Here is a 27914-nt window from a genome sequence, read left to right on the forward strand (position 1 = left end):
TTTTGGATGCCTCCTTCCCTGCCCCCGCCGCCGCCCACACGGACCAACCGCATCCCAACTTTCGGTTTCCAATTCGTCACTTTCGATTCGTGCTTTTTGCCGGCGGGGCTTCCCTGTCCTTCCTCGGCCCGTCAGCTGACTTCGAGGAAATGCAGGGACGCCCCCCTCTATAAAGGGCGGGGACGCGGGACTGTGCCCCGACCAGTCGGGGAAGAAGGGATCGCGTTCTGCCCGTTGCCTCCGGAACTTGCAACATTACGCAGCCTTTTTTGTTTTGCAGTATTTAGTTTGCGCGAGTCGCGCTGGTGGAGGAGGAAAGGCGCTTGCGAAAAGGGCTGGAGAGAGATCGGCATGAGCGAAGAGGAGAAACGGAGTCTGCTCTGCTATCGGCATTATATCGTGGAGACGCTGAAGCCTGCCTATGTCGTGAGCTACATGAAGGATTGGCTCAGCGATGGTGAGTCACTTGCAAGATGCCTTCTTTGCCCGCCTTTCCCGATGCACTTACTGGAGAGCAGGAAGCGGCAATGGTATAATAATAATTAATAATATGTTATTTATACCCCGCCCATGTGGCTGGGTTTCCCCAGCGGCTCTGGGCAAGTTCCAACAAAATATTAAAATACAATAGTCTAGAAGAGAAGAAGAGTTTGGATTTGATATCCCGCTTTATCACTACCCAAAGGAGTCTCAAAGCGGCTAACATTCTCCTTTCCCTTCCTCCCCACAACAAACACTCTGTGAGGTGAGTGGGGCTGAGAGACTTCAAAGAAGTGTGACTGGCCCAAGGTCACCCAGCAGCTGCATGTGGAGGAGCGGAGACGCGAACCCGGTTCCCCAGATTACGAGACTACCACTCTTAACCACTACACCACACTGGCTCTATTAAATATTAAAAGCTTCCCTAAACAGGGCTGCCTTCAGATGTCTTCTAAAAGTCGGGTAGTTGTTTTTCTCTTTGACATCTGGTGGAAGGGCGTTCCACAGGGCAGATGCCACCACCGAGAAGGCCCTCTGCCTGGTTCCCTGTAACTTGGCTTCTCGCAGGGAGGGAACCACCAGAAGGCCCTCAGCGCTGGACCTCAGTGTCCGGGCAGAACGATGGGGGTGGAGACGTTCCTTCAGGTATACTGGACTGAGGCCGTTTAGGGCTTTAAAGGTCAGCACCAACACTTTGAATTGTGCTCGGAAACGTACTGGGAGCCAATGTAGGTCTTTCAAGACTGGTGTTAGGTGGTCTTGGCGGCCGCTCCCAGTCACCAGTCTAGCTGCCGCATTCTGGATTAGTTGTAGTTTCCGGGTCAATGCACATAGAGCGCATTGCAGTAGTTCAAGCAAGAAATAACTAGAGCACGCACCACTCTGGAGAGACAGTGCGCAGGCAGATAGGGTCTCAGCCTGCGTACCAGATGGAGCTGGCAAACAGCTGCCCTGGGCACAGAATTGACCTGTGCCTCCATGGACAGCTGTGAGTCCAGAATGACTCCCAGGCTGCGCACCTGGTCCTTCAGGGGCACAATTACCCCATTCAGGACCAGGGAGTCCTCCACACCTGCCCGCCTCCTGCCCCCCAAAAACATTACTTCTGTCTTGTCAAGATTAAACCTCAATCCATTAGCCGCCATCCATCCTCCAACAACCTCCAGACACTCACACAGGACCTTCACTGCCTTCACTGGTTCTGATTTGAGAGAGAGGCAGAGTTGGGTATCATCCGCATACTGATGAACACCCAGCCCAAATCTGACAGCAAGGAAATCTGGCTTGGGTAGTGGTGTTTTTAAAGAGTTTCGAAATAGTTGCTGATAGCCCAGCGTCCTTGCAAATGGCTGTAAGCCCAGATTTAAAAAGGTATCAAGGGAGCATACTAATTGGTTGCTAGAGAAACTCACTGCCGCAGGATTTGTTGGGGGCCACTAGCTAGCTTTTACTTATTTATTTTTTTAATTAGAGTTTATAAAGATAAATACAAAAATTATTGTCACATTATCTCCTCCCCCCCCCCCTTTTTTTGGTCCAAACTGAAACATTAATCCAGAGGCAGAAAAGGGAAATAAAAGAAAAGGGAGGGAGAGATATAAAGAAGGGGAGGGAAAAGAATTAAAAGAGAAAAAAGAGATAGTGATAATTTTATTTGTACCCTGCCCATCTGACCGGGTTGTCCCAGCCACTCTGGGCAGCTTCCAACATATTTAAAAACATAATAAAACATTATGCATTAAAAAGCTTGCCTATAGAGGGCTGCCTTCAAATGTCTTCTAAAAGTCAGATACTTATTTATTTCCTTGACATCTGGTGGGAGGGTGTTCCACAGGGCGGGCGCCACCACCAAGAAGGCCCTCTGCCTGGTTCCCTGTAGCTTCACTTCTCATAGTGAGGGAACCACCAGAAGGCCCTCGGAGCTGGACCCTCAGATTAAGAGCCTTATCCTCTACCAACTGATTTCATTCTTCCGCTTGCTTTTAGAGATGTGGTAACTCTTTGATCCTTGAGAAGCTTCTGAAATGAAGTAGCACTGCCTTTCCTGTTTTTTCTTCTTCAATGGCCTAAAAGCCCTCCACATCGCCTTTATAGACTTTAAGCAGGCCTTTGATCTAATTCCCAGGAACCAGCTATGGACAAAATTGGCAGCGACATCTATCGACCGCCGCCTTCTCTTACTGATTATTAATTTGCATACAAATACCCTCTTGAGGATTAGGATAGATAGTAAGGGGCTAGTCTCCAATCCGGTTGCCACCACTAGGGGGGTAAGACAGGGCGGTTTGCTTGCCCCTGCTCTGTTTAATTTCTATATTAATTCGCTAGTGGTGCATATGGCAAATGCTGATTTCCATCCACCAAAACTGGCAGGACGAGCCTTAAATGTCCTACTGTATGCGGACGATGCCGCCCTATTAGCTACCTCCCCCATCGGATTAAGGAGGATGCTTCGAGCTCTTCATGAATATGAGACCCAACACGAGCTCCAATTAAATTATGCCAAGACCAAAATAATGGTCTTTGCTGCTCGACCGAAACCTAACTTATGGTCAATCAATGGTATTCCTTTAGAGCAGGTCAGTTGCTTCAAGTACCTGGGTCAGGTTGTAAGATCAAATAGGTCCTTCCTGGCGCACAGAGAATACATAGCCTCGAACGCATCCAAAGCAGCCCTGGTGATTAGAACCCTGTACTCCAAGAAACAGGCACAAACTGTCAATGTTGCCTTACGACTCTTTAAAATGAAAGTCCTCCCTCTTCTGCTGGTGGGCATTGCCTTGGGCTCACGTAGGGATTTTGAAAAATTGGAATCTATCCAAACCCAATTCCTCAGGGCCATACTCAGGATCCCCCCCTCCGTGGCAGGCGCGATCATGAGATTGGAAACCGGTTGCCAAGCCTTTAGGTATGTGGCCCTGAAAGCGAAGCTATGGCTATGGCTCAAGCTCTGTTTCAGACCGGTGGGTTTGGCCCCCTTGATTCTGAGGGATAACTTTAAATCTCCATGGGAAGGGGAGATAGTGGAGGAAGTGCAGAAGTGCGGGTTGTCCTCCCTTTATATAGAGTCCATGACGTATAGCCACGCAAAGGCGGTGATCGCGCAAAGATTAAGGGATATTGCCAGACAGGAGGACATAGCCCGTGTGAAACCTGGGTTGTTTCTGGGGGAGCAGTTGTATCGGGCTGCTCCAGCTCGCTACCTGGCGGATATCCACTACGTGGAATACCGCAGACTATTTACTGCAGCTAGGCTGAATGTTCTTGACTCGGCGGTCCTAAAGGGAAGATATGGAGGAATCCCATATGACCAGAGATTATGCCACTGTGTATTGGGTGAGGTAGAATCCACAGAGCACATTTTATTGAGCTGTCCCAGCTACAACGATTTAAGACAGTATCTTATAACTCCATACTTACCCCAGCTCAGTTCCCGACAAAGAGGAAAGCAGACAGCATATCTGCTAAATAAGTCTTCTGGGAAAACAACCTTGTCAGTGGCTAAATTTCTTTTCCTGGCACTCAAGTGTCGGAAACGTATAACTGAATGCTTTGACGTGGGTTATCTGTGAGAGGTCTAGTACTGTGGCCCTACCTTACTTATGTACCCCCTATGATGTTAAAGTTTATAATTATTGTGTAATGTTTTAACTCTGACTATCGGTCGAATAAAGAAATTGATTGATTGGTTTTTCCTTCTTCTACTTGAGATAATATATTTACTGCAAGAGTCACTGACGGCTGTCTTCTGACTTCATTCCAGAGACTGTGGAGAAAATCCAAAGTCATAAGGAGAAGCCCACCACTGCTGCGGGTTTATTTCTTGACTCGATTGTAAATCTCACGGAAGAGGGATGGTTCCGTGGATTCTTGAATGCGTTGAATACAGCAGGTTTGAGTGTGTTGTAAAAATTTCAAGTTGCTTGATTGCGTGAGATGCATCTGTTAAAATTATTAGCCTTCCTGTACCCAACATTGGTTTAGCAAAATGGTGGTTTGTTTCTTTTTTTATATTACAATTCTTATTAGTTGTCAAGTGCAACAATCCAATAATGGCCTCGTTATAACAATACCAAACTCTGATAATGAGCTGAAAGAACCCTCTCCTCATTGGATCCTAGCAGTGCCGGATTTACGTATAAGCCAAACAAGCTATAGCTTAGGGCCCCACTCTCTTGGGGGCCCCCCAAAAAATTAAAGGAAAAAAACTGGATGTACATTTCCAAAATATAAGATAAAAAACAAATAAATTAAAACCTACATGCAGCAACAGTGTTTTGTGTTGTGTAGGCTCCTATGATGTACTGTATTTTTCGCCCCCTAGGGCGCACCTAGATTGGGGGGGGGGGAATAAAGAAAAAAAATTATTCCCCCCCCCCAGGCTGGGGCGGGGGAAGCCCGAGCTTCCCCCGACCCCAGCCCCCAGAACAGGCTGCTATCCGCAGGGATGCAGGCAGCTTTCCGCAAGCCGGGGGAGCCCGGCGGGAATTCCCGCGGGCTCCCAAGGCTTGCGGATAGCTTCCTGAAGCCTGGAGAGCGAGAGGGGTCGGTGCGCGCCGACCCCTCTCGCTCTCCAGCCTTCAGCGAAAGCCTGTATTCGCCCCATAGACACACACACATTTCCCCTTCATTTTTGGAGGGTAAAAAATGCGTCCTATAGGGCAAAAAATACAGTAAGTAATGGGCCCCGCCTGCTATCCTGCTCCCTAAAATATCACTGGTTTGCTCCTTTCTATATATAGGGTGCCTACATAAAATTTGTATTTTATGACAAAATCTGTATTTTTTAATAAAATACATATTTTGTAATGTGCAAATGGCTTTAGATACCTATTAGGTCCATAAATAACCATATAGCATATATTCAACACAAAAAACAGTGACAATTTGTTGTTGACAAAGGACAGCTGGACATATAAAGGGCCCCCATTACCTTCAGTAGCTTAGGGCCTCATCAAACCTAAATCCGGCCCTGGGTCCTGCCTGTGTCTACCTACTACTTTCAAAGAACTTGCTTGCAGCTGCCAAGGGTGATTTCTGCATGAGAGCAGGCCAGGCTATGTTCTCCTGGTCAGTTGGGCTCCTCTGTGAAATCCTCACTTCTATCTGACGTTAGCTTCAGCTAGATGCAGGACTTGGCGGTCACACGGTAGCTGCAGTGTGCTTTTGGAGATGGCCTATTTTACAAGCACACAGGCAACATTGTCTCTCCCCTTTTCTTTTCCTTGTTTTGCGGTACATGTGGCAAAAATAAGGGGATCTCTCTCAAAAGAGAATCTAGCCATTGCCCAGTGGTTGCGAGCGAGCATGGAACCAAGGCTGAAGCCAGACATATATTTAAAAAACACTGTGAAAATGGTTTTTTTTAAAAAAAAAACTTTTAAAATATATATTGAATTTGCCACTAGCTCACCATCGCCATCTAGTGTCACATTTGTATAATGCACTGAAAACGCACTGAAGATGTTATATTTGCTTCTCAGTCCCAAGTGTCTTGAATGCTTTATTCCTGACAAAGGAAAGAAGTTGTTGTTTGGTGGAGTCACACCTTTTCTTGGAAGTTTTATCCGAAGCTATACATTTCCTCCCCCTCTTGTTTCTAAAGGTTATACCGGCCTCTGTGAAGCCATTGAAAATTGGGATTTTGAGAAGATTCAGAAGCTGGAAGTTCACAGGAAGTTGCTGAATCGAATTCTGCCCTCTTTGAGGGAAATTGATCCAGCTCAGATACTACTCCACCTGAAGGATTGCCTCATACATGAGGAGTTCGAAGAAATTCGACAGGTATTACAGTGGTACCTCTACTTAGGCGCACCTCTGATTATGTTTCCTTTGGGATACGCATGCAGCAAACCCGGAAGTATTTCTGTGGGTTTCGCAGCATGCGCAAATGTGCTCTAGTGTGCCATGCGCAGAACAGGCACCTCCGGTTGCGAAAACCTCAGGATCCAACCAGAGCTCCAGAATAGATCTTGTCTGCAACCGGAAGTACCACTGTATTTCAGAACAGAAAATTCTTGGTAGGCAGAACTTATGGACCGCAATAAGCATGCCTTTATGTATAGCAGAATTGTGTCCCTCCAAGAAACACTTAAGGATGCGGGTGGTGCTGTGGGTTAAACCACTGAGCCTAGGACTTGCTGATCAGAAGGTCGGCGGTTCGAATCCCCACAACGGGGTGAGCTCCCATTGCTCGGTCCCTGCTCCTGCCAACCTAGCAGTTCGAAAGCACATCAAAGTGCAAGTAGATAAATAGGTACCACTCCGGCGGGAGGGTAAACGGCGTTTCCGTGCGCTGCTCTGGTTCGCCAGAAGCGGCTTAGTCATGCTGGCCACATGACTTGGAAGCTGTACGCTGGCTCCCTCGGCCAATAAAGCGAGATGAGCGCTGCAACCCCAGAGTCGGTCACGACTGGACCTAATGGACAGGGGTTCCTTTACCCTTTACCTTTAAGAAACACTTCTTCAGCCTTGAACTGATTTGTTTTTTAAAAATCAAATGAACCAGGGAATCGGGGTCCAAGCTTCCAAGGAGGAGGAGTGGCTTTGAGTCACAGAACCTCCCATTTTTGAGCTGTATTGCCACATGTTCTTCCCAGGAGCAACCCCACTGAACATAGTAAGACTTGTTTCTGAGTAGGCATGCTTAGGGTCATGTTGGAAATGTTTGAACTTGCACCTTGAAGTTGCAAGTAAACTTTATATTTGGACAACTTTTCTGCTGTACTTTATTGGAAGGAGAAAAATAATCATTTCCTTAGTAACAATTTAAACCATTTATTTAACAAAAACAATAACATTATAGCATATGTATCCATGTTTGTTAACTGATGTGGTTAAACATTAAAAAAAACAACTTAGACTGAGTTTTAGCACACATGAAAAACTTAAAATAAATCCTTATTTCCTATAGTCTTTGGACTATCACGTAACTTAAATAGAAAACTATCTTTAGAAAGATTTTCCTCCAAAAGCATTTTATTTTAAAAATCCAATTTAAATTGACCAAAAAAAAAAATCTGATTTTTTTATTATTATTATTTAAATCATTGATTTTTATCCACTCTGTTTAATTGCTACTTGGCCAGTGTAGAGTTATGAAGCAGACCTGAAAAACATTAAAATTGTTGTGGAGCAAGTACACATTCCAGCTAGTTGGAAGCATTCAGAGGAGTTGTGGAACCGAGTCGCCAAGGGGTGTGACCCATTGAGAGTTGCAGGGGCTGGATAGAGAGGTCTAGAGGCCTGCCTTTGATACCCCCACCCTTCCCCAGGCCTGATGATCCCAACCATGCTATAGAGGATGTACCAAATTTTTCGCTCTATAAGACGCACTTTTTCCCTCCTAAAAAGTAAGGGGAGATGTGTGTGCGTCTTATGGAGCGAATGCAGGCTGCGCAGCTATCGCTGAAGCCAGGACAGTAAGAGGGATTGCGAAAGCAGGGATCCCTCTTGCTGTTCTGACTTCTGGGATAGCCGTGCGAAGCCTCTTCAGAACAATGGGAGGAACACTCCCCCTGCCCTGAAGAGGCTTGGCATGGCTATCCCAGAAGCCAGAACAGCAAGAGGGATCGCTGTTTTGCTGTGTAGCGATCCCTCTTGCTGTTCTGACTTTGCTTTGCTGGAGAGGCACTGCGCAGCCTTCCCTCTCTGCACAGCGCCCCTTCAGTGAAGCGGGAGGAGAAACGGAGCCCCTTCCATTTCTCCTCCCGCTTTGCTGGAGCGGCGCTGCGCAGAGAGGGAAAGAATTTTTTTTTTCCTTGTTCTCTAAAACAGTGTTCCTCAACCTTGGGCCTCCAGCTGTTTTTGGACTACAACTCCCATCATCCCTTGCTAGCAAGACCAGTGGTCAAGGATGATGGGAATTGTAGTCGCAAAACAGCTGGAGGCCCAAGGTTGGGGAACACTGCTCTAAAACTAGGTGCGTCTTATGGTCGGGTGCGTCTTATAGGGGGAAAATACGGTATACTTGTTCTCTCTCTCATGCTAATAATTTGGACTTCTCTTGCAGGTTAAAAGGAATGAAGGCAATGCAGCGGGTATGAGGAAGCTTGTAGAATGCCTCTGTAGGTCGGATAAGGAAAACTGGCCCAAGACCTTCCAACTGGCGTTGGAGCAGGCTGAATTTTATGACCAAAGCGAACTGTGGAATTTGAATGAAGGTAACCGGGCAAGTGGTCGTTGGGCCAGCTTTAGCCCTTTTCCAGGCCTTCTCAAAATGGGGAGTTGACCCACATGCATGTTGAGGTGAGGATGTCTATGCCAGCTCACCCCACCCCACCCCAGTTCAAGACTTCTCTGCACATTTTGAAAGTCTGTCGCTGTCGCCACCAAAACAACCATGGTGCGAATGTTCGATGCCTTTTCTTTTACCCCATGTTCAGGTAGTGTCGATAACACCTGTGTGGAAATGAGAGACGAAGACGAGGGAGCCTGTGCTGTTGATATCAATATACAGTTTTCTGAAGAAGCCGAATCGGACAATATGAGCGCGAGTCCGGGTTCCTCGTCGTTGGGTAAGACCATCTGAAAACTGTGTTAGCATCCGTATAAGAATCTGCATCCTATATTTAAATAAATGTAGAAAGCTAAAAAAATTCTCATTAAAAGTTTTTGGATAACCCTATTAGTGTTCTTAATCACTTACAATTTTTTTTTAAATATTGTGTAAATTTACTCCAGTCTTTTTGGAACACTTGATCGTGCTGATTTTGGATTATTCCCGTCAGTTTCGCCAGTTCTGCAAAGTCCATCATTTTCATTGCCACTTTCTTTGTTGGTACTTCTTTTGATTCCATTTTTGGGCAAGAAGGGTTCTTGCCGCTGTTACATGATCAGGGTTTTTTTTGGGGGGGGGGTATCTCTTCACCTACTATACCCAGTTTTTTTAACAAAAGTGTTTTAAAACATTTTCTTTGACTCATTATATATCATTTCCCTGTAAGCTTTTACCTCTTTACAAGTCCACCACATATGGTAAAGGATACCTTCCTTTTCTTTACATTTCCAGCACTCGTTAGATCTTGTCCTGTACATTTTAGCAAGTTTTGATGGTGTTAAATACCATCGATACATCATTTTCATCACATTTTCTTTAAGTGCACCGCATGCAGTAAAATTAATACCTTCATTCCACAGCCTTTCCCAAGATTCTAACTGAATATTATATCCAAAATCTTTAGCCCATTGTATCATCACCCCTTTTATTACAGCCTTTAAACAGCTGTATATAAACGATTGTATATAAACGTCATATAGACTAAAAAATGTCATATAGACTAAAAAAGTAGAGGCGCAGGCCTGAAAATAATATTGGGATGGAGGGCCATGGCTGAGTGTTGCTTTAGCACTTGTAAGTTCAAGGTTTGTATCGTTACTTAAATAGATAACATGTCAGTTTTAAGAAGTGGCTTTTCCCAAAGTGCTTCTCTCTTGCTTGTGTTCCTAGGTCCTTGCCCCCGATCTGTTTATGTTCCAAAGGAGGCCAGAAGTTACCAGACTGAACTTGCCCGGCCTGCTCTCAGTGGCAAGCATACCATCATCTGTGCCCCTACTGGTAAGTTTATTAAATGGTAATAGCCAGCATTTGGATTGCAACGCATTTCACATGTTCAGATTGCTTCACAAATGTCACAGTCATTGCCAGAACACCAGGAAGAAGAGTCAAGACAACCAAATGTGGAGGAGTAGGTTATATTTATTAAATATAATAACGGTACCCCTGACCGTTAGGTCCAGTCACAGACGACTCTGGGGTTGCGCGCTCATCTCACTCTATAGGCCGAGGGAGCCGGTGTTTGTCGCCAGACAGCTTCCGGGTCATGTGGCCAGCATGACTAAGCCACTTCTGCCAAACCAAAGCAGCGCACAGAAATGCCGTTTACCCTCCCACCGGAGCAGTACCTATTTATCTACTTGCACTTTGACGTGCTTTTGAACTCCTAGGTGGGCAGGAGCTGGGACTGAACAACAGGAGCTCACCCCCGTCACAGGGATTCGAACTGCTGACCTTCTGATCGGCAAGCCCTAGGCTCTGTGGTTTAGACTACCCGTGCCACCCGCGTCCCATTAAATATAATAACTTGAACCGATAAACTAGTCAGAGTCAATCTGTGTAACCGGATCAACTAAAGTCCGGGCAGGTGTTCATTAATAGATGGGGGTAATTTCATCTGGGGCATAGAAACTGTGTGTGACTAAAGGATGCACACAACCCAATGCTGCCTCAGGTAAGTGTTCCATTATTTCTGAAATCTTCTCACCTGCCCGGACCACATGCCCACTAGCCAAATTGAAGGAGCAGCACTCCAACAAACATCACCCTACAGTATGGAATAGGCGGGGGGAAAGAAGACCCCGGTCCATTAGAGTATCCCCCCAAAAAATTCCTATTCTGCCCTTGGAAAACAGATGACTAGCCTGTAGGCTAGTGTGGGGCAGGGCAAGCTTAAATAGCTTGTCACCACCTCTCCCCATTGAGCGAAATCGCCCATTGGGCCATAACATTTCCCCCTGGGGAGATACCACCTCTCCTCTTCTTCCTGGGGAGGAGGGGTGTGGCAAATTTATCCCACCCACCCAAAAATGGTGGGAACGGCATTATTACAATAGCCTTAAAAGGCTCAAATTATCCCCATGTTCCAGCTGGGGAACTGAAGTTGTAAGTTCATGACCGTGTTGCTTCTTATTTATTTAATGGAGGGAATTTGAGCAGTATACAATCATTAAGATGTTTAAGCAGCTTACAAAAAATACTGGTTGGCTGGCATCTGTCTCGGGAGACGATGGATGACTGCACCTTGGGACCAAAGCCGTTTAGAGCGTCAAAGGTCAGCACCAACACTTTGAATTGTGCTCGGAAATGTACTGGAAATGTACATATCTGGATACGTCTGGGGTAGGAGCTGAAATTAGAAACTTGCCCTCTCGTAGTCCAAACTCTGAGCCAGGGGATCAGGTCCTCTGTTGGTACATACCATACAGTCATCTCTTAGGCAGGTGGTATGGAAGTTGCAGAAAGGTATAAGGCCAGTTTGGTTCATTCCAGGAGCAGTGAGGTGCTTTTGCTTTGCAAATCTATCCAACCAGCCCTGTCTTCTGCATTCTGTCTTCATAGGTTCTGGGAAGACTTTTGTGTCTATTATGATATGTGACCATCACCTCCGCAACATGCCTCCTGGACGGAAGGGGAAAGTGGTCTTCCTCACTACTAAAGTCCCAGTATATGAACAACAGAAGAAAGTCTTTGAGGAATATTTCAAGGGAAAGTACGACCTTAAGTCCACCTATGTAGTCATTGAGCCTTCTTGAACCCAAACGATTGGGAAAGAAAGGGTTTTTCTATATAGATAGATGCTTCCTAATCTTCTTTCCCGAGAAATGGGTGCCCTATCTCCTCCACCACCAGATGTCTTCCTACCTTCATTGCAAGGAAGAGTTTTATCTCTGTGTCAGATCTGCAATGCCTGGTCATGCATGGGGGAACCAATCCACACTTTAACTGGGCTCTGCTACCTAGGGTTGACATCGTCATTCAGCTGCTTGGTCCAGCGTCTGTCAAAACATCATATGAAGCCAGGAATCCTCCTGTATAGCAAGGGTTGAAAGCTACTGGTCCCCAAGCCCTGCGGCTGAGAGAAGGACACAGAGCTTCTCATTTGGACCATCTGCTATCACTGCAGATGACCAAGAAGAAGCACAGGCAGTCACCAGCGGCGGAAGCCACCGCATGGAACTGCCTGTGATTCCCAGCTTCCTTGCTGGCCCTTCCATGTGGCCTGTCTGCCTGCTCTGTAAAGCTCCTCTGAAGGATCGTGTCCATTTAAATGGTAGATGTCAAAAGGACAGAATGCACCGGTTCCGGTAAAACACGTGAGAGAAAATCCAGCAGGTGTTTTAATATACGGAGTATCGGAGCAAACCAAAAACTGTTGTTGTTCAGGTGGATTGAATGCTTTAAAAAAATCTTCAATCAAAGCCCTTCAGAGCAATCAAATGCTCAAACACAGGAGTGGCTTAGGAGAGGGAGTGGTATCTGCTTGGCCTCTTGGCAGTGGCATTGCCACCACTTCCTGGCGCTTTCACCGGTACCAGTGGCGTAGCCTCAGTTGCCAGTGCCCGGGGCAAGGCACAAAAGGGTCAGGCCACCAAGGCTCATGGGCCTGCTTCCTCGTTTGACGGCATGCCACCATGCTTGCGGCTGCCTGCTCCCATCCAAGGGGCTCTGGCAGCCCCAGGGCAGCAGTGACCCAGCACACACCACAGCGGAGCCAGCCGTGGTGCGAGAAGCGTGTGGCGCCAAAGGAGGGTGGGTGGCGAGATGGGGCTCTGCCCCAGGAGGGAAGGGACAGGCCAACTGCTCGCTCTCCACTCGCAGCCCACCCGGGTGCTCAGGAGCCACGGGTTGCCGGGCCGGAAAAGGGAGCCACCTCCAGTCTAGCGGCCCAGTTGTGCCCTTCAGAATTTGCGCCCAGGGCGATGGTTCCTGATGCCTTCCCCTCCCCCTCCCTCCTGGTGAGCAGCAGCAGTGCCACTGTGAAGAGGCCAAGTGTAAACTGCCAGCCCTCCCCACCAGCTGCTCCTGCTCAAGCCTTCGTTCTTCTAGTGTTTGCCATTGGTGAATTGTGGCCTGGTTCAGCTGTTCTTTGACCAGAAAGAGTCTCCTTGTGTTGGATGAGCAGGTGCAGACAGTATATATTTAATAATAATAATAATAATAACAACAACAACAACAACAACAACAACAACAACAACAACAACAACAGTAATAAAATTTTATTTATATCCCGCCCTTCCCGGTTCAAAAACCGGGCTCATGGCGGCTAACAACAAATTTAAAACACTTCAAAACATTTAATTATAAAAGCAGCATAAATTACAGTATAAAAACATGAATAATAATAAAAATCAAAAATCAATTAGATAATCCCCAGGGCTAGCTGGCTGAATTGGTCCTACTTGGGCCAGCAAGGAGGCCAGGGGAGAATTAGCTGTGGGGTCTCAGAGCGGGTGATCTTCATAAAAGGGGAGGGGGAGGGAAGGGAAGGGAAATAAAAGATCAGGCTGAATTCAAATTAAAGGCCAGGCGGAATAGCTATGTCTTACAGGCCCAACGGAAGGAGATTAAATCCTGAAGGGCCCTAGTCCTTAATTAATTAAATATTAATTAATTATTAATTAAATACCTGCCGCCTTTTGATTTTCCATACATCTTTCCCCTTGCAAATTTCTCCTGGGGGTGCCAAATTACAAAACGATAAAGCAAAAGGTGGAGTGGGGACTTGGGCACGTAGATCTTTCACACGGTGGTATTTTTTAACACCTTCTCATGTGTCTTCAAACCCGCTGAGTGCCCAAGGTGAGCTCCTAGTGTTATCAACGGCGTCTGTCTCCCACTCTCGCTTCCAGATTCAGTGTTGCAGGCCTGTGTGGGGAAAGCGCAGTGGGTACCCCTTCGGATATGGTTATCGAGGCGAACGATATCACCATCATGACGCCTCAGATTCTCGTGAATTGCCTCAACTACGGAGAGCAAGCTTCCCTCTCGTCGTTCACGCTGATGATTTTCGACGAGTGCCACAACACGACCGGGAATCACCCTTACAGCGTGTTGATGTCCAAGTACTTAGATCTTAAATTTGAGCAAGCCGCAACACCGCTACCTCAGGTGAGACGTGGTTCGGTCATGGAGAAGGTTTGGGAACGCAGGCCAAAACAATCAAAAAAGCTCAGAGCTTTTTCATGGGTCAACTATTAGAAGCTCAGAAGAATTACCGTATTTTTCACTCTATAACACGCACCTGACCATAACACGCACATCGTTTTTAGAGGAGGAAAACAAGGGAAAAAATTCTGAATGAAACAGTGGATATATCATTTTTGTGCTTCATGCTGTGGCCACAGACATGTGATCTGATGGTGAATTTGGGGTAGCTCAATGCAAAGATCCTGAGGATCCATGTGGATCCATGCTTTTTAACCACATTTTTGCACCATTGCAGCCCCAGGCAACAGTGGGTGTGTGATTTTTGGGGGGCAGGCTGCTATGTGATCTGATGGTGAATTTGGGGTGGCCCAATGCAAAGATCCTGAGGATCCATGTGGATCCGTGCTTTTTAACCACATTTTTGCACCATTGCAGCCCCAGGCAACAGTGGGTGTGTGATTTTGGGGGGGCAGGCTGCTATGTGATCTGATGGTGAATTTGGGGTGGCCCAATGCAAAGATCCTGAGGATCCATGTGGATCCATGCTTTGTAACTACATTTTAAGTGGGGAGTGAAGGAAAAACACAGAAGGGACAAGAGAGCGTTGTGCAGAGAAGCAGCTGGCTAAGAAAGCAGGAGAGGGATTTTACGGGAGGGAGGAAAGAAAGGCAAAAGTTTCCACAAACCGAAGCCAGCTTTCTCTCTCCTCCTGCATGTTTTCTGGCTGCCTGCGAGGAGCACAGAGAGGAATTACTAGAAGGAAAGACCTCTGCTTTCCCCTCTGCTTGCCTGGAGGGGAGGGGATTTGCCTGCTCTTTGTTCCGTTTGAGCAAACACAGCAACGAAACAGAGGAGGGTGGGCAGTAAGACCCTGAGGCAGAATGCAGGAAAGCTGCAACTTCCTCTTTTCAGGTTTCCCTCTCGGACACAACGCACGATTGATTTTTGCTGATTTTTGTTCCTGCGCTCCCCTAATCGGCTCCAGGGACCCCCCCCCCACATTCGCTCCATAACACGCACAGACATTTCCCCTTCCTTTTTAGAAGAAAAAATCTGCGTGTAATAGAGAGAAAAATACGGTACATCTGTCTGCCAGGGAAAGTCAGGATGGGTGAAGTCAAAACTAGGACTGGACGATAGATAGATGTTTTCAACATCACGATATATCACCAGCTAAACATTGCGATATACCACTATATCACGGGGTCTGAAATAAGGATGGAGCTATGTTGAGGCATTAAGGGACGCGGGTGGCACTGTGGGTTAAACCACAGAGCCTAGGATTTGCCGATCAGAAGGTCGGCGGTTCAAATCCCCGCGACAGGGTGAGCTCCCGTTGCTCGGTTCCTGCTCCTGCCAACCTAGCAGTTCGAAAGCACGTCAAAGTGCAAGTAGATAAATAGGTAGATTTTTGCATAACACCCACACACACACCATGATTTGCAATATATTGCCAGGTCAAAATTCATGAAACCGATATCACGCTATGGATTTCAAACCGGTTTTGGACAATATATCACCCACAATATATCACCCAATAGTCACAACTGCTTTTATAGGTCAGGCCCGGGGTCAAACGCTGCCCTTCAGCTTCTCTGTCTGGTCACAGAGACTCTCCTCAGACCATACCTTTCCATAGAATTACCTCACACCTTTCTTGAGTGTTTCTGCTTCCTTGAAATGTCACCTTGTCCTTTGACAGTGTCTCTCGCTTGCCTAGATGAAAGGGTGGGTGGGTGCGTGTAGAAGCTAGCCTAGTGTGCAAAGGTAAAATCTGCATTAACCGCCTCACCCAGTTTTGTCTCAGATACATAAGCTAGGTGCCAAATGGCTCCTTAAACCAAGGTTGCTCGTATGTATAAACAAGACATGCAGTTTATAGGGACTGAACTTGCCACAGTTTCCACAGTTGCAGGTGTGCAAATAAATCAAATGCAACATGTGCTCAGATTGTAGGACTGACGGCCTCCCTTGGAGTTGGCAGTGCCAAGAGCCTGGGTGAGACAGTGGAATACATTTGCAAGATCTGTGCCATGCTGAATGCCGAAGTTATATCGACAGTCAGAGAAAACATAAAGGACCTGGAGGAAGTTGTCTACAAGCCCCAAAAATGTTAGTACACATCTTAGCTGCTGTCTTTTTGAAGGAATGTAGCTTCCACCCATGCCCATTAGAAGAAGATGCCCATTAAAAGCTTCCCTAAATAGGGCTGCCTTCAGATGCCTTCTAAAAGTCAAGTTGTTGTTCTCTCTGACATCTAGTGGGAGAGCGTTCCACAGGGCAGGCACCACTACCGAGAAGGCCCTCTGCCTGGTTCCCTGTAACTTGGCTTCTCGCAGTAAGGGAACCACCAGAAGGCCCTCGGCGCTGACCTCAGTGTCTGGGCAGTACGATGGGGGTGGAGATGTCCCTTCAGGTATACTGGGCCGAGGCCATTTAGGGCTTTAAAGGTCAACACCAACACTTTGAATTGTGCTAGGAAACGTACTGGGAGCCAATGTAGGTCTTTCAAGACCGGTGTTATGTGGTCTCAGTGGCTGCTCCCAGTCCCCAGTCTAGCTGCCGCATTCTGGATTAGTTGTAGTTTCCAGGTCACCTTCAAAGGTAGCCCCACGTAGAGCGCATTGCAGTAGTCCAAGAGAGAGATAACTGGTTAGGATTGCACTGTTATTATTACCCCACCCATTTGTCTGGGTTGTTCCAGCCGCTGTGGCGAGCTTCAAACACACATGAAAACATAATAAAACATCAAACATTAAAAGCTTCCTGATATAGGTCTGCTTTCAGGTGTATTCTAAAAGCTGTATAGTTATTGAGCCCCTTGACAAGGTGGGCACCACTGCTGAGAAGGCCCTCTTCATGGTTCCCTGTAGTGCCAATGATTTTTTTGTCAATTTCCCTAAAAAAAAGGGGGAAACACATTTTTTTGGGGAAGACACAACTTTGTCCCTCCCCCCCCCAAAAAAAAAGCTCAATGGAAACTTTTTGAAATATGGCAACCCTAAGCTAAGGCCATTTTTACTTGTGATAATAGGATTGTGGTCTAATCTACCATGTCATCATTGATTCACTGGTATTGTACTTTCTCCAGTCTGCCAGTTGGACATGGGAAAGTACCTGTCAATTATGGCTTCTCTACATGCGTTGCGGGGGCTGGGCGATGCTTTCTAGCCACAAAGGCAAATTGAGATTGCATGTTGGTGTAAGAGAAAGTCCTCCCCATTTTTGAAAGAACACATTTTCTGTTGGGCTGAGGACCCAAGTAATCATGAATGGATGATCTCAGGTTCCAGGTAATAACATATTGCTAATGTTGGTTCTTCTTTACTGCAGTGACTTGCCTTGTGAAGAAACGTCCCCAAAACCGCTTTGTCACCATTATTGCAGACATGATGTCTGCAACTGAGAGCCTAGCAAGAAAACTCTATGCTATAGGTAAGGGCCTGGAGCAGGATTAGGGATGCCATTCCTCTGCTACATCTATATGTCTTTGGGACACTTATGTAATGTCTTTGAGGTAGTCACTGTTTTCCCAGCTTAATTATAATGATTATGTCACTTCTTCTTGTTGTGTTACCATCTCAAAGCAATTCACACAGAAGAAGATGATGATTATTATATTTACATCCCACCTTTTCCCAAGACCGGGAATCAAGGCAGCAACAAATAACATAGAAAAAGTTAAACTCTTAAAAAAGTTACATACATGCATACACATCTATCTATTTGTGCCTCTGGGGTGAAATCAAACCACGGTGTTAGCAACACCAGAGTGCCCGCCCCCTCAATTTATAACTATATCTTATCTATATCTATATATCTATATCTTATCTAAAGATTCACACACCGCAAGAGCACTGAGACTTAATGGATTAATTTCACTTTATAAACTATATAGTTCCTGTTTAGAAAGTGAATTCCATACCTAAGGTTACAAACACACAACATGCATTTAAAAGCAAATGTGTTCACCCAAAGAATCCTGGGAACTGGAGTTTACCACCCACAGAGCCACAATTTCAATCACCCTTAACAAACTACAGTTCCCAGGATTCTTTGGGGAAGTCATGCTTTGAAGGTACGCTGTGTATTCTCCCCGTGCCTCATTTACATGGATATCTTTTTATTGAGTTTGGCAACGGCATACCTGTTTTTCCCTCCCCTCACCCCGTCAGATGCTTTGTCTCACATTAAAAGTCGGTGTTTTGGAACCCAGAAATATGAGCAATGGATCGTTGATGTGCAGAAGAAATGCCGAGTGTTGCAGCTGCCAGACAAAGAGGAAGAAAGCCGCGTTTGCAAGGCTCTTTTTATTTACACAGAGCACCTTCGGGTGAGTAGCCACTCTTTCCTCAGAAAGCCAGCCATTTCCCCTCTGCTCTGCGTCCAGGAATGAACAGAGGGATTTGTGTTTAGCCTGTCTTATTTGGATTGATGTTACAATAGTCAATGATGGACTTCTACACTCAGTGGTCTTGAACCAAGATCACATATTCGTATCCTTGGGAGCCATTTTGTCGTTCTGTGGCAACTCTTTCCACTCAGTGAGTTATTACTCTTCACTGTCTTACCACACATACAATTCAGGCAGTGTTTTCTATTGGAGAAAATTACCAAGTTCATGTGGTGAGTTTGCATCCGTAAGCTACTTTAGGTGAGATGGGTTTAAAGTGGGCCTGGTTTGGCCGCCATTTTGTGTCATGCCAACCCCAAGAAACCTTACTAGACGCTTCTACAAACGTAGTCTGATCATCACAATTACTTTTCAAATAGTCTGTAAATTTACACCAGTCTTCTGTGAATTTCTTGTCCCGCAGATTTCGAATCCTTCCTGTTAGTTTATGTAGTTCTGCATAGTCCATTAATTTCATCCTCCATTCTTCTTTCGTCAGTAATTCCTCTTGCTTCCATTTTTGTGCCAATAATATTCTTGCTGCCATCGTTGCATATAAAAACAGCTTACATTCTTTTCTATTTATATCACTTCCTACAATGCCCAGTGCTTCTTTTTTTTATAAATGTATATTACAACATTTTTTTCATCTCATTATATATCATTTCCCAGAAGCTTTTAAGTTGTGGCCGTTTTCAACCTAGAATGTTGTTTGCCTGAGTCCATCTTACCACTCCTTATTTTAACCACAGCCTCTGGCACCACAATTAGCCTTGTGGGCAAAGCCTACATTTACTTTCCTTGCCTTCCGCACCACTGGAAGTTGTGTCGTTGAAGATTGTCCAGAAGGGAGCTTGCTGCCCTCAGTCTGAAAAATCTCCCCCCGCCTGTTTTCACCCCTAAGTTGAATTATTGATTTCAAAAGCGTTTGAATTTTCCTTTGCATCCAGAAATACAACGACGCCCTCATTATCAATGAAGATGCACGTACTCAAGATGCACTCGCTTACCTGAAGGAGTTCTTTAAGAATATCCGAAGTGGAGGCTTTGATGAAATAGAGGAGAAGCTGACTTTGGATTTTGAAGGTACTTCAAAGGAATAGCCAGGGCTTTTTTTTCACCCAGCACCTCTCAGTTGGGCGCCATTGCCATTCTAAGAGAATGAGGGAGGCGTTCATGAGGTGAGTTCCAGCACCTCTTTTTCTAGAAAAATGGCGCTGGTAATACCTCCTTTCCTGGTGGAGGTGTAGTAGCCAAGTAAATGCATTTGAAGTATAAGTTGGAAACAAGGAGCAAGTTCTCACTAATCTTGTATAGGTAAGGTAAGGTAAAGGTAAAGGACCCCTGGACAGTTAAGTCCCGTCAAAGGCGACTATGGGGTGCGGTGCCGAGGGAGCCGGCATTTGTCCACAGACAGCTTTCCGGGTCATGTGGCCAGCAGGACTAAACTGCTTCTGGTGCAACGGAATACCGTGATGGAAACCAGAGCGCACGGAAACACCATTTACCTTCCCACTGCAGCGGTATCTATTTATCTACTTGCACTGGCGTGCTTTCGAACTGCTAGGTTGGCAGGACCTCGGCAGAGCAATGGGAGCTCACCACCACAGATTCGAACCGCTGACCTTCTGATCAGCAAGCCCAAGAGGCTCAGTGGTTTAGACCACAGCGCCACAAGAAGTGAAAAAGAAACAGGAAGTAGCCAAGCTGCCTCAATCCTTTGCTGATGAAACTCTTAAAAGGTTGCTGAGATGATAAAACAAGATCACCTCATGGGTCCTGCCTGACGTTTTTGGGAGGAAAAAAAATATTTGTAAGTTGCTTCAGCTCAGGGCAGGATTTAGGTTTGATGAGGCCCTAAGCTACTGAAAGTAATGGGGCCCTTTATATGTCCAGCTGTCCTTTGTCAACCACAAATTGTCACTGTTTTTTGTGTTGAATATATCCTATATGGTAATTTATGGACCTAATAGGTATCTAAAGCCAGTTGCACATAACAAAATATGTATTTTATCAAAGTACATCCAGTTTTTTTCCCCTTTAATTTTTTTGGGGCCCCCCAAAAGCTATAGTTTGTTATCTTATACGTAAATTCAGCACTGCTTCAGCTAGTCCGGTTTTTTTTTACAAGCAAGTATTATAGAGAAGTGAAAGAAACTAGTGATGGTCTTGTGTACTAGATTCTGCCTTTTTCTTCGGGGGCGGGGGGGGGGGGTATGATCTCTCATATATCACACACACATGGAGATAAAACTTTTTTCTCTGCAGCTAAATTGCCAGAGCTGTGTAAAGATGCTCAGGATGAATCCAATGAAAATCCCAAACTGGAAAGGGTCACTTTTATTCTGGAAGAAGAATACCGCCTCAACCCGCAGACACGGACTATTCTCTTTGTGAAGACAAGGGCACTAGTAGCTGTAAGAGAACCTGTCTTAATAGCCCTAATGGGGCAATTGAAAATATCTTGTCTATTTATTCTGTTGTGCTTGGGCTGAAATATGAATCCATAACATTGGCTTCCTAGCCAGTAAGTTGTTTTTAAAAATAAATTAGCTATGCAGTAAAATAATCGTGACATGTCAACATAAAACACACCATCCAAAAATAATTTTGTTCTGCTGTCTCGTTTCATCAAGAGTAAAATGGCAAGGTTAGGAGTGAAGTTTTGGCTTCTCTCTGATTGAAAGGATGGATGAGTGCCAATCCAATGTGACATGAATGAGCAGCACTAGAAGGTCTCCCCTTCCTGTGTGTCTGGGAGGAGCAGTTTGGAAACTTGGAAGTTTTGATTACGCATAGCTTTCTATGCTGTCTGTATGGCTGGTTAAACAACCCATCTTAAGAAATTATGGTTTGTAGGTGGGTTATTTGAAACAAACAACAGCTGACATGTTTGTTTGGATGGCATAGCAAACCGTGGTTAGCAAACCATGGTTTGCTATGTCATCCACACAAACAAACCATGTTTAGCAAACCACGGTTAGCCAAAAGTTGAAACAGAAGCTTCTGGACTCCTGCCTGTGCCACAGGAGGGGAGAGGGAAGAATATGAACTTAGCTAGGCTCTTTCCCGTTTGTGAGCATCACACTGAATTGTGGTTCAGCATGATGTGTCCCGAGTGTGTCAGTGACATTGGGCTTTCATGCAGCGTCACCAAAAGAGGACCTGTTGGAGAGGACCTTCTGAAACCGCCCAGAAGGTATATGCTTGAAAGCATAACTTCATTTCAATCCTAGGAGAGTTTTTCCTGTCCTACGTATTCAGTGCTCTGAATTTTTTTAAGATGGTGACTGGTTAGTGAGTTGAAAAGAATGCTGCGGATTCCTTACAGAATATCTGCCTCAAACTGTTGAGCATCTGTTTGTGTAGATATATGTGGGAGTGTGGCCTAAAGCTCAGTTGAATCAAAGACTGAGTGGAAAGAAATTCTTTGACCAATAAATTTTACAGGCATTGAAGAATTGGATAGAAGAGAACCCCCAACTTCAACACCTGAAGCCAGATGTATTGATGGGCCGTGGAAAAAGGAATCAGCAAACAGGTAAGGGAACTTTGTCTTTTACTAACTTCATTGAGACAATGCCAATTCAGAACACGACACTATTGAGAACGGTGAATAGCAATGCCTTTGTTAAGGGCAATGCCTGTGTTAATAGCTTTCATTCTGTGGATAATTTTTATTTTTCTTGGTCAACTTTTTTTTTTAAAGGTATGACACTCCCAAATCAAAAAGGTGTCTTGGACTCCTTCAAAACCGATGGGGACAGCAAGATGCTCATAGCTACATCTGTTGCCGATGAAGGGATAGATATTGCTCAGTGCAACCTTGTTCTTCTGTATGAATATACGGGCAACGTCATCAAAATGATACAAGTCCGAGGTAGGTGGTGTAATTATTCCATGGTCCATAGGCCATGGATGGTGTTCCAACTGAGAGTGAGCTTATACTGCCAATTTTGCGGCTGCACAATTCGCATCAGGTTATGCAAGCCTGGAAAGCAGGTGTTTCAAGAGTCTGTTTGTAGACATTGCCTCCATCATGGAACAAAAAATGAGCTTATTGATCCTGGCCATGGTTTTGTTTCTGATTTGCTTAATAGTTATTGCGTTCTTAAAGTGTTTAGAGCAGAGGTAGTTAATGGGGGGGACAAGGGGGGCGCTGTGGTCTAAACCACTGAGCCTCTTGGGCTTGCCGATCGGAAGGTCAGTGGTTCGAATCCCCACGACGGGGTGAGCTCCCATTGCTCGGTCCCTGCTCCTGCCCACCTAGTAGCTCAAAAGCACACCAGTGCAAGTAGATAAATAGGTGCCGCTCCGGCGGGAAGGTAAACGGCGTTTCCATGAGCTGCTCTGGTTTGCCAGAAGTGGCTTAGTCGTGCTGGCCACACGACCCGGAAGCTGTCTGTGGACAAATGCCGGCTCCCTCGGCCTATAGAGCGAGATGAACACCGCAACCCCAGAGTCGTCCACGACTGGACCTAATGGTCAGGGGTACCTTTATCTTTACCTTTTAGTCAATGTGGTGCCCTCTGGAAAGGCTGGACCCCAACTCCTAGCAATCACCAACATCTGGTACTACAGAAGCCAGCAAAATTAAGTCTCTACTTGGGCTGGGTTTCAACATCTGGTTTTCAGCATCATTATATATCACCAGCTAAACATCACAATATACCGATATATCATGGTGTCTGCAATAAGGATGGAGCTATGTGAAGCTTCAGGGTTTTTCCCACATCGTGATTTGTGCATTCATAGCATAGCAGACACACACACATCATAATTCGTGATATATTGCCAGGTCAAAAATAATGAAACTGATATCACGAAATGGACATCAAACTAGTTGTGGACGACATATTGCCCAGCCCTAGTCTCTGCCAGATTAGATTACAGTCTTAATAGGCAGGACGCAAAAGGAAGAGCAGCAAGTGCAGAGTGCAATGTGATCACTTTGTAAATGCAAGCATCTGGTAATCTAGCAAGTTAAACATTCTGGGCTAAACCTCCACTGGCCCCATGAAATGTCTGGGAATGTTTGCTGGAGGCAACCTGGAGGGTGGGGGATAGTGGGGCACTTGGAGAGACTGGAGTTCACCTTGCTCTACCAACTGAGCTATCCCAGGGCATGTCATGCTCACTCTCATGCCTAGGCTTTCCTGCCCTTCTTCCCCCTCAAAGTGAGTGTGGCAGCGGGTGTCCCTCCACCTTTCCTCGCTCTGTGGTTTCTAAACCTGTTTGTTCTGTGCCGCCTTCAGGACGCGGGAGAGCCAAAGATAGCAAGTGCATCCTTGTGACAAGCAAAAAAGAACAGGAGGAGAACGAGAAATATAACATCTTAAAAGAAGAGATGATGAACCAAGCCATCGAGAAAGTGCAGAAGTGGGATGAGGAGACATTTGCGCAGAAGGTGACTCCATTTTCATACTTTGCTTTCAAACAACAACAACAAATAAACCTATTGTTGGCCCCATGAGTGAGTTCTGGAGCTCAGAAGCAGAGTACCTGGGAGAAGGGCCATAGTTGGCAACGTTTCCCTTTTTTCAAGGGAAATTCCCTTATTCTGCATAGGATTCCTCGCAATGAAAGGGAAAAGTTGACAGCTATGGAGAAGGAAAGCACAAAGGCTCAGCGGCGGAGCAAGCCGATTGGGCGCCTGGGGCAGCGCACATGCCCTGCGCCCAGGGGCGGGGCCAGCCGCCCATGGGGAGGGGTGAGCCAGGGCAGGACACTCCACAGGGCCTCCAAGGAGTCTGCCTGCCTCCTCCCACTCGGCTGCCCTACAGCTTGTGGGGAGGCGGTGAGCAGACCGTTAGGGCAGTGTGAAGCTTACACGCGCTCAAGCCACTGTGTTTCTCCCAGGAGAGACGCGTGGCTCAGGCGTACTGCAGGCCCCGCAGTGAGTGCCGCTTGGCATTTTGTCACCCCCCTCAGTGGTGACACCCGGGGTGGCCCACCCCCACCGCACCCCCTTCCTCTGCCACTGCAAAGGCCTGCCTAAATTTTGAATGTCTTTTAAAAGCTTCCATGTGTGGAGTCAGAACCATTGGCCCATTTAGCACAGTTCTGGTCACACTGACGGGCAGGGTCTCTCCAGTAGGCCTAGGTGATAGTCTGGTTTTCAACATCCCAATATATCACACCAGTTTGGGAGACTATATTGATATATTACCCAGCCCTACTCTCCAAGGTTTTAGGCAGGAGACATTTCCAACTTGGCCTGGAGATCCACCTTGGGAGATTCAGGATGTAGCGTACTTTTCTGTGTATAAGACGAGGTTTTTGTATGTTAAAAGAATGTATAAAAACTGGGGTAATCTTATACACGGATTGTGCATAGGGGGAACGGGGGATTGGTTGCTGCCATGAGCAGGAGATTGTAAGTGACTACCCACTACACTACCCACTATCCATGGCTGCGTCAAGCGCTTTTGTTGATTGGCTGCTGCTGCAGCAATTGGGCGGGCTGCTGGTGGTGGGCTGTCAGACGATTGGTGGCTTCTGCATCATGTGTGATAGGAAGCGCTGTTCAGTTGTGTGAGTGGTTTTTGGCAATCCCCCCCCCCAAAAAAGCTCAACAACAATGGACAATTCTCCCCCCCCCCCAAAAAAAACCTCAACAACAATTTTCTTAATTCCAGGTCCCCAAAATACACAGAAAAATAGGGTAAATCGTGCTCTGCCCTATGGCCCTTCGTTGCGTCATTCCCTACATTGAAGTGTTCTGCCCTCTGCAATAATCATCAGCCTCCAGGAGTATTCCGGCTCCCCAGAGAAGTGGTTATCTCCTGCCCTCTGTTCTAACCACTCCTTTCCCCTTAGATAAGCGACTTGCAGAAGATACAAAAGAAAATTCAAGATTCCAAGAAGAAAGAGCCTCAGCCCAAGCTGGAGACGGGCAAGCGGAAATTGTTGTGCGGGAAGTGTAAAGCACATGCCTGTGACGTGGAAGATATCCGGGTGCTTGAGGTAAACTTACAGTGGGAATTCTTACGCATTATGCCTCACGGAGTGGGTTTTGTGTTGTTGTTTTAACCAATTTTGTCATTTATGGATGAGGGCATGGGTGGTGAATTTTTTGTCACTTGTGTTTCTTCTGCTCAAACTGTGCAGAATGCACAAGAAAGCACACATTTCCTACAAAAGAGACAGAAAACGTTTGATTCCCGAATATGCTAAAGCTATCCAATATTAGAAGCACCTTCAGCAACCTGTTGCCCTCCTACATTTTGGACTCCCAGGTACCCATCAGCCTTGGCCAATAGGCAGGGATGTTGGGAGTTGTAGCCCAGCCTTGGTTGGGTAGCACCCATTTTGGCTTCCGGTTGTAGTAGGATGCAAGTGAAATTCTGTGCACCAAATAAATGATATAATCTTTGTGTGTTTTTGCCCGGGTCCCTTGCTGTGAAAAGCAGGCTCTATCTCATGTGCCCAAATGCTTTGAGGGGAAAACAAAAGGGATCCTATGCCTTTGTAAAAATGGATGACCATTTTAGTCAAATGACAAATGTAACCACAGCGGCTCTGTGGCTCATCTATACAGTGGTGCCCCGCAAGACGAATGCCTCGCAAGACAGAAAACTCGCTAGACAAAAGAGTTTTCCGTTTTGGAGGTGCTTCGCAAAACAAATTTCCTATGGGCTTGATTCGCAAGACGACAATGTCTTGCGAGTTCCTGCTGGTTTTTTTCCTCCCCCCCCCTTTTTCTAAGCCGCTTATCAGCTGATCCGATCAGCGGATAAGCCGCTAATAGGGCTAATCCGCTAATCCTTCAATGGGCTTGCTTCGCAAGACGAAAAAACCGCTAGACGAAGAGAATCACAGAACGGATTCTTTTCGTCTTGCGAGGCACTACTGTATTGCTAAATTGCGAGTGAGGTGTGGCTTCTGCATATTTGTGATCAGATGGAGACATGGAGTAAGATTCTCAAGCAGGGCAAACGTGGTGAATAGAATACACTGAAGTCCAGTGCCGAGGGCCTTCTGGCGGTTCCCTCTCTGCGAGAAGCCAAGTTACAGGGAACCAGGCAGAGGGCCTTCAGTAGTGGCACCTGCCCTGTGGAACGCCCTCCCACCAGATGTCAAAGAGAAAAATAACTACCAAATAAATTTTATTATTATTTTTATTATTATTATTTATTTATACCCCGCCCATCTGGCTGGATTTCCCCAGCCACTCTGGGCGGCTTCCAACAAAACACTAAAATACAATAGTCTATTAAACATTTAAAGCTTCCCTAAACAGGGCTGCCTTTAGATGTCTTCTAAAAGTTTGGTAGTTATTTTTCTCTTTGACATCTGGTGGGAGGGTGTTCCACAGGGCGGGCGCCACTACCGAGAAGGCCCTCAGAAGTGGCCTTGGCAGCCTGCTTGGGAGAACAGAGTGGTGTGTTTGTATGTGCGAGCGCACACATACACACAAGCCTATTGTGCAAAGGTACTATTGGTTGCTGTGCCCACTTTTGTCTCTAGCCTTGCCAACCTACGCAGCCTGTCCTGTTGGACCTCAGGGTGTTGCCCAGAAGGGAATGTGGCTCTTTGGGTGAAAACATTTCCCCACCTTTGTGCAAAGGCAAACCCCGTAAAAATATGGTTGCCATGTTTCAAGAAGTAAAATTCAGTTGTTGAGCTTCTTTTCCCCCCTCTCTTTTTTGGGGGACATTACGAAAACGTTTTTGCTGCTTTTCACTCAAGGTGCAGACTATGCCTGTGTAGAACTAGTCCTAAATCTGGGCCGAATGTTCATGTAACTTGTACGTTTTTCTTCTAGGTAGCTCACCACACTGTCATAGATAAGAACTTCAGGAACCGGTATACAACAAGGCCTCATAGCAAACCCGTCCACTGGGGTCACTTTGAGAAAAAAAGCAAGATATACTGCAGCGATGCCAAGTGCCAGCATGACTGGGGCATCGCAGTGAAGTACAAGGCATTTGAGGACATACCCATCATAAAAATCGAGAGCTTTTCGGTATACGACATGGTCAAGGGGAAGCAGGATTATTTCCGGAAATGGAAAGACGTTAATTTTGCGCTGAAAGAATTTGATATTAAAGAAATGTCCAATTAAAATGCAGAACGGGCCAAGCTACTTGTGGAACCTTTGTTCTGAACGAACAAACAGGCACCTTCCATTTTTACAGCTTTTAAAGGGGAAGGCTAACATTGAGTGCATTTGCTGTTAATAGCATTAAACTCTGCGTTTTATCATTGCAATTACTGTAGAAGCTTCATTTGACGTATTTTGTACTTTAGCGCTCTTAGGTGTTAGTCAGCATTGCTTGATCAAATGCCATTCTGCAAAACCTTTGAAAGAAAGAAAGAAAGAAAGAAAGAAAG

The 27914-nt window shown here is 46.0% G+C and overlaps 1 protein-coding gene across 1 annotated transcript; it reads left to right on the top strand.

The window, feature by feature from the left end:
- The first annotated feature begins 204 nt into the window (after positions 1–204).
- Positions 205–27799, top strand: RIGI (RNA sensor RIG-I). The gene is made up of 18 exons (XM_081176236.1): positions 205–457; positions 4244–4372; positions 6086–6264; positions 8492–8642; positions 8865–8996; positions 9929–10036; positions 11597–11747; positions 13888–14146; positions 16135–16297; positions 17519–17620; positions 18361–18518; positions 19529–19664; positions 20847–20995; positions 22029–22119; positions 22288–22458; positions 23834–23985; positions 25398–25544; positions 27346–27799. Exons 1-18 carry the CDS (start codon positions 352–354, stop codon positions 27643–27645), a joined length of 2784 nt encoding a protein of 927 aa, XP_081032362.1. The 5' UTR covers positions 205–351; the 3' UTR covers positions 27646–27799.
- The last annotated feature ends 115 nt before the right edge of the window (positions 27800–27914 follow it).

This window comes from Podarcis bocagei (genome assembly GCF_964188305.1).
Source record: "Podarcis bocagei genome assembly, chromosome: 17".
Taxonomy (NCBI): domain Eukaryota; kingdom Metazoa; phylum Chordata; class Lepidosauria; order Squamata; family Lacertidae; genus Podarcis; species Podarcis bocagei.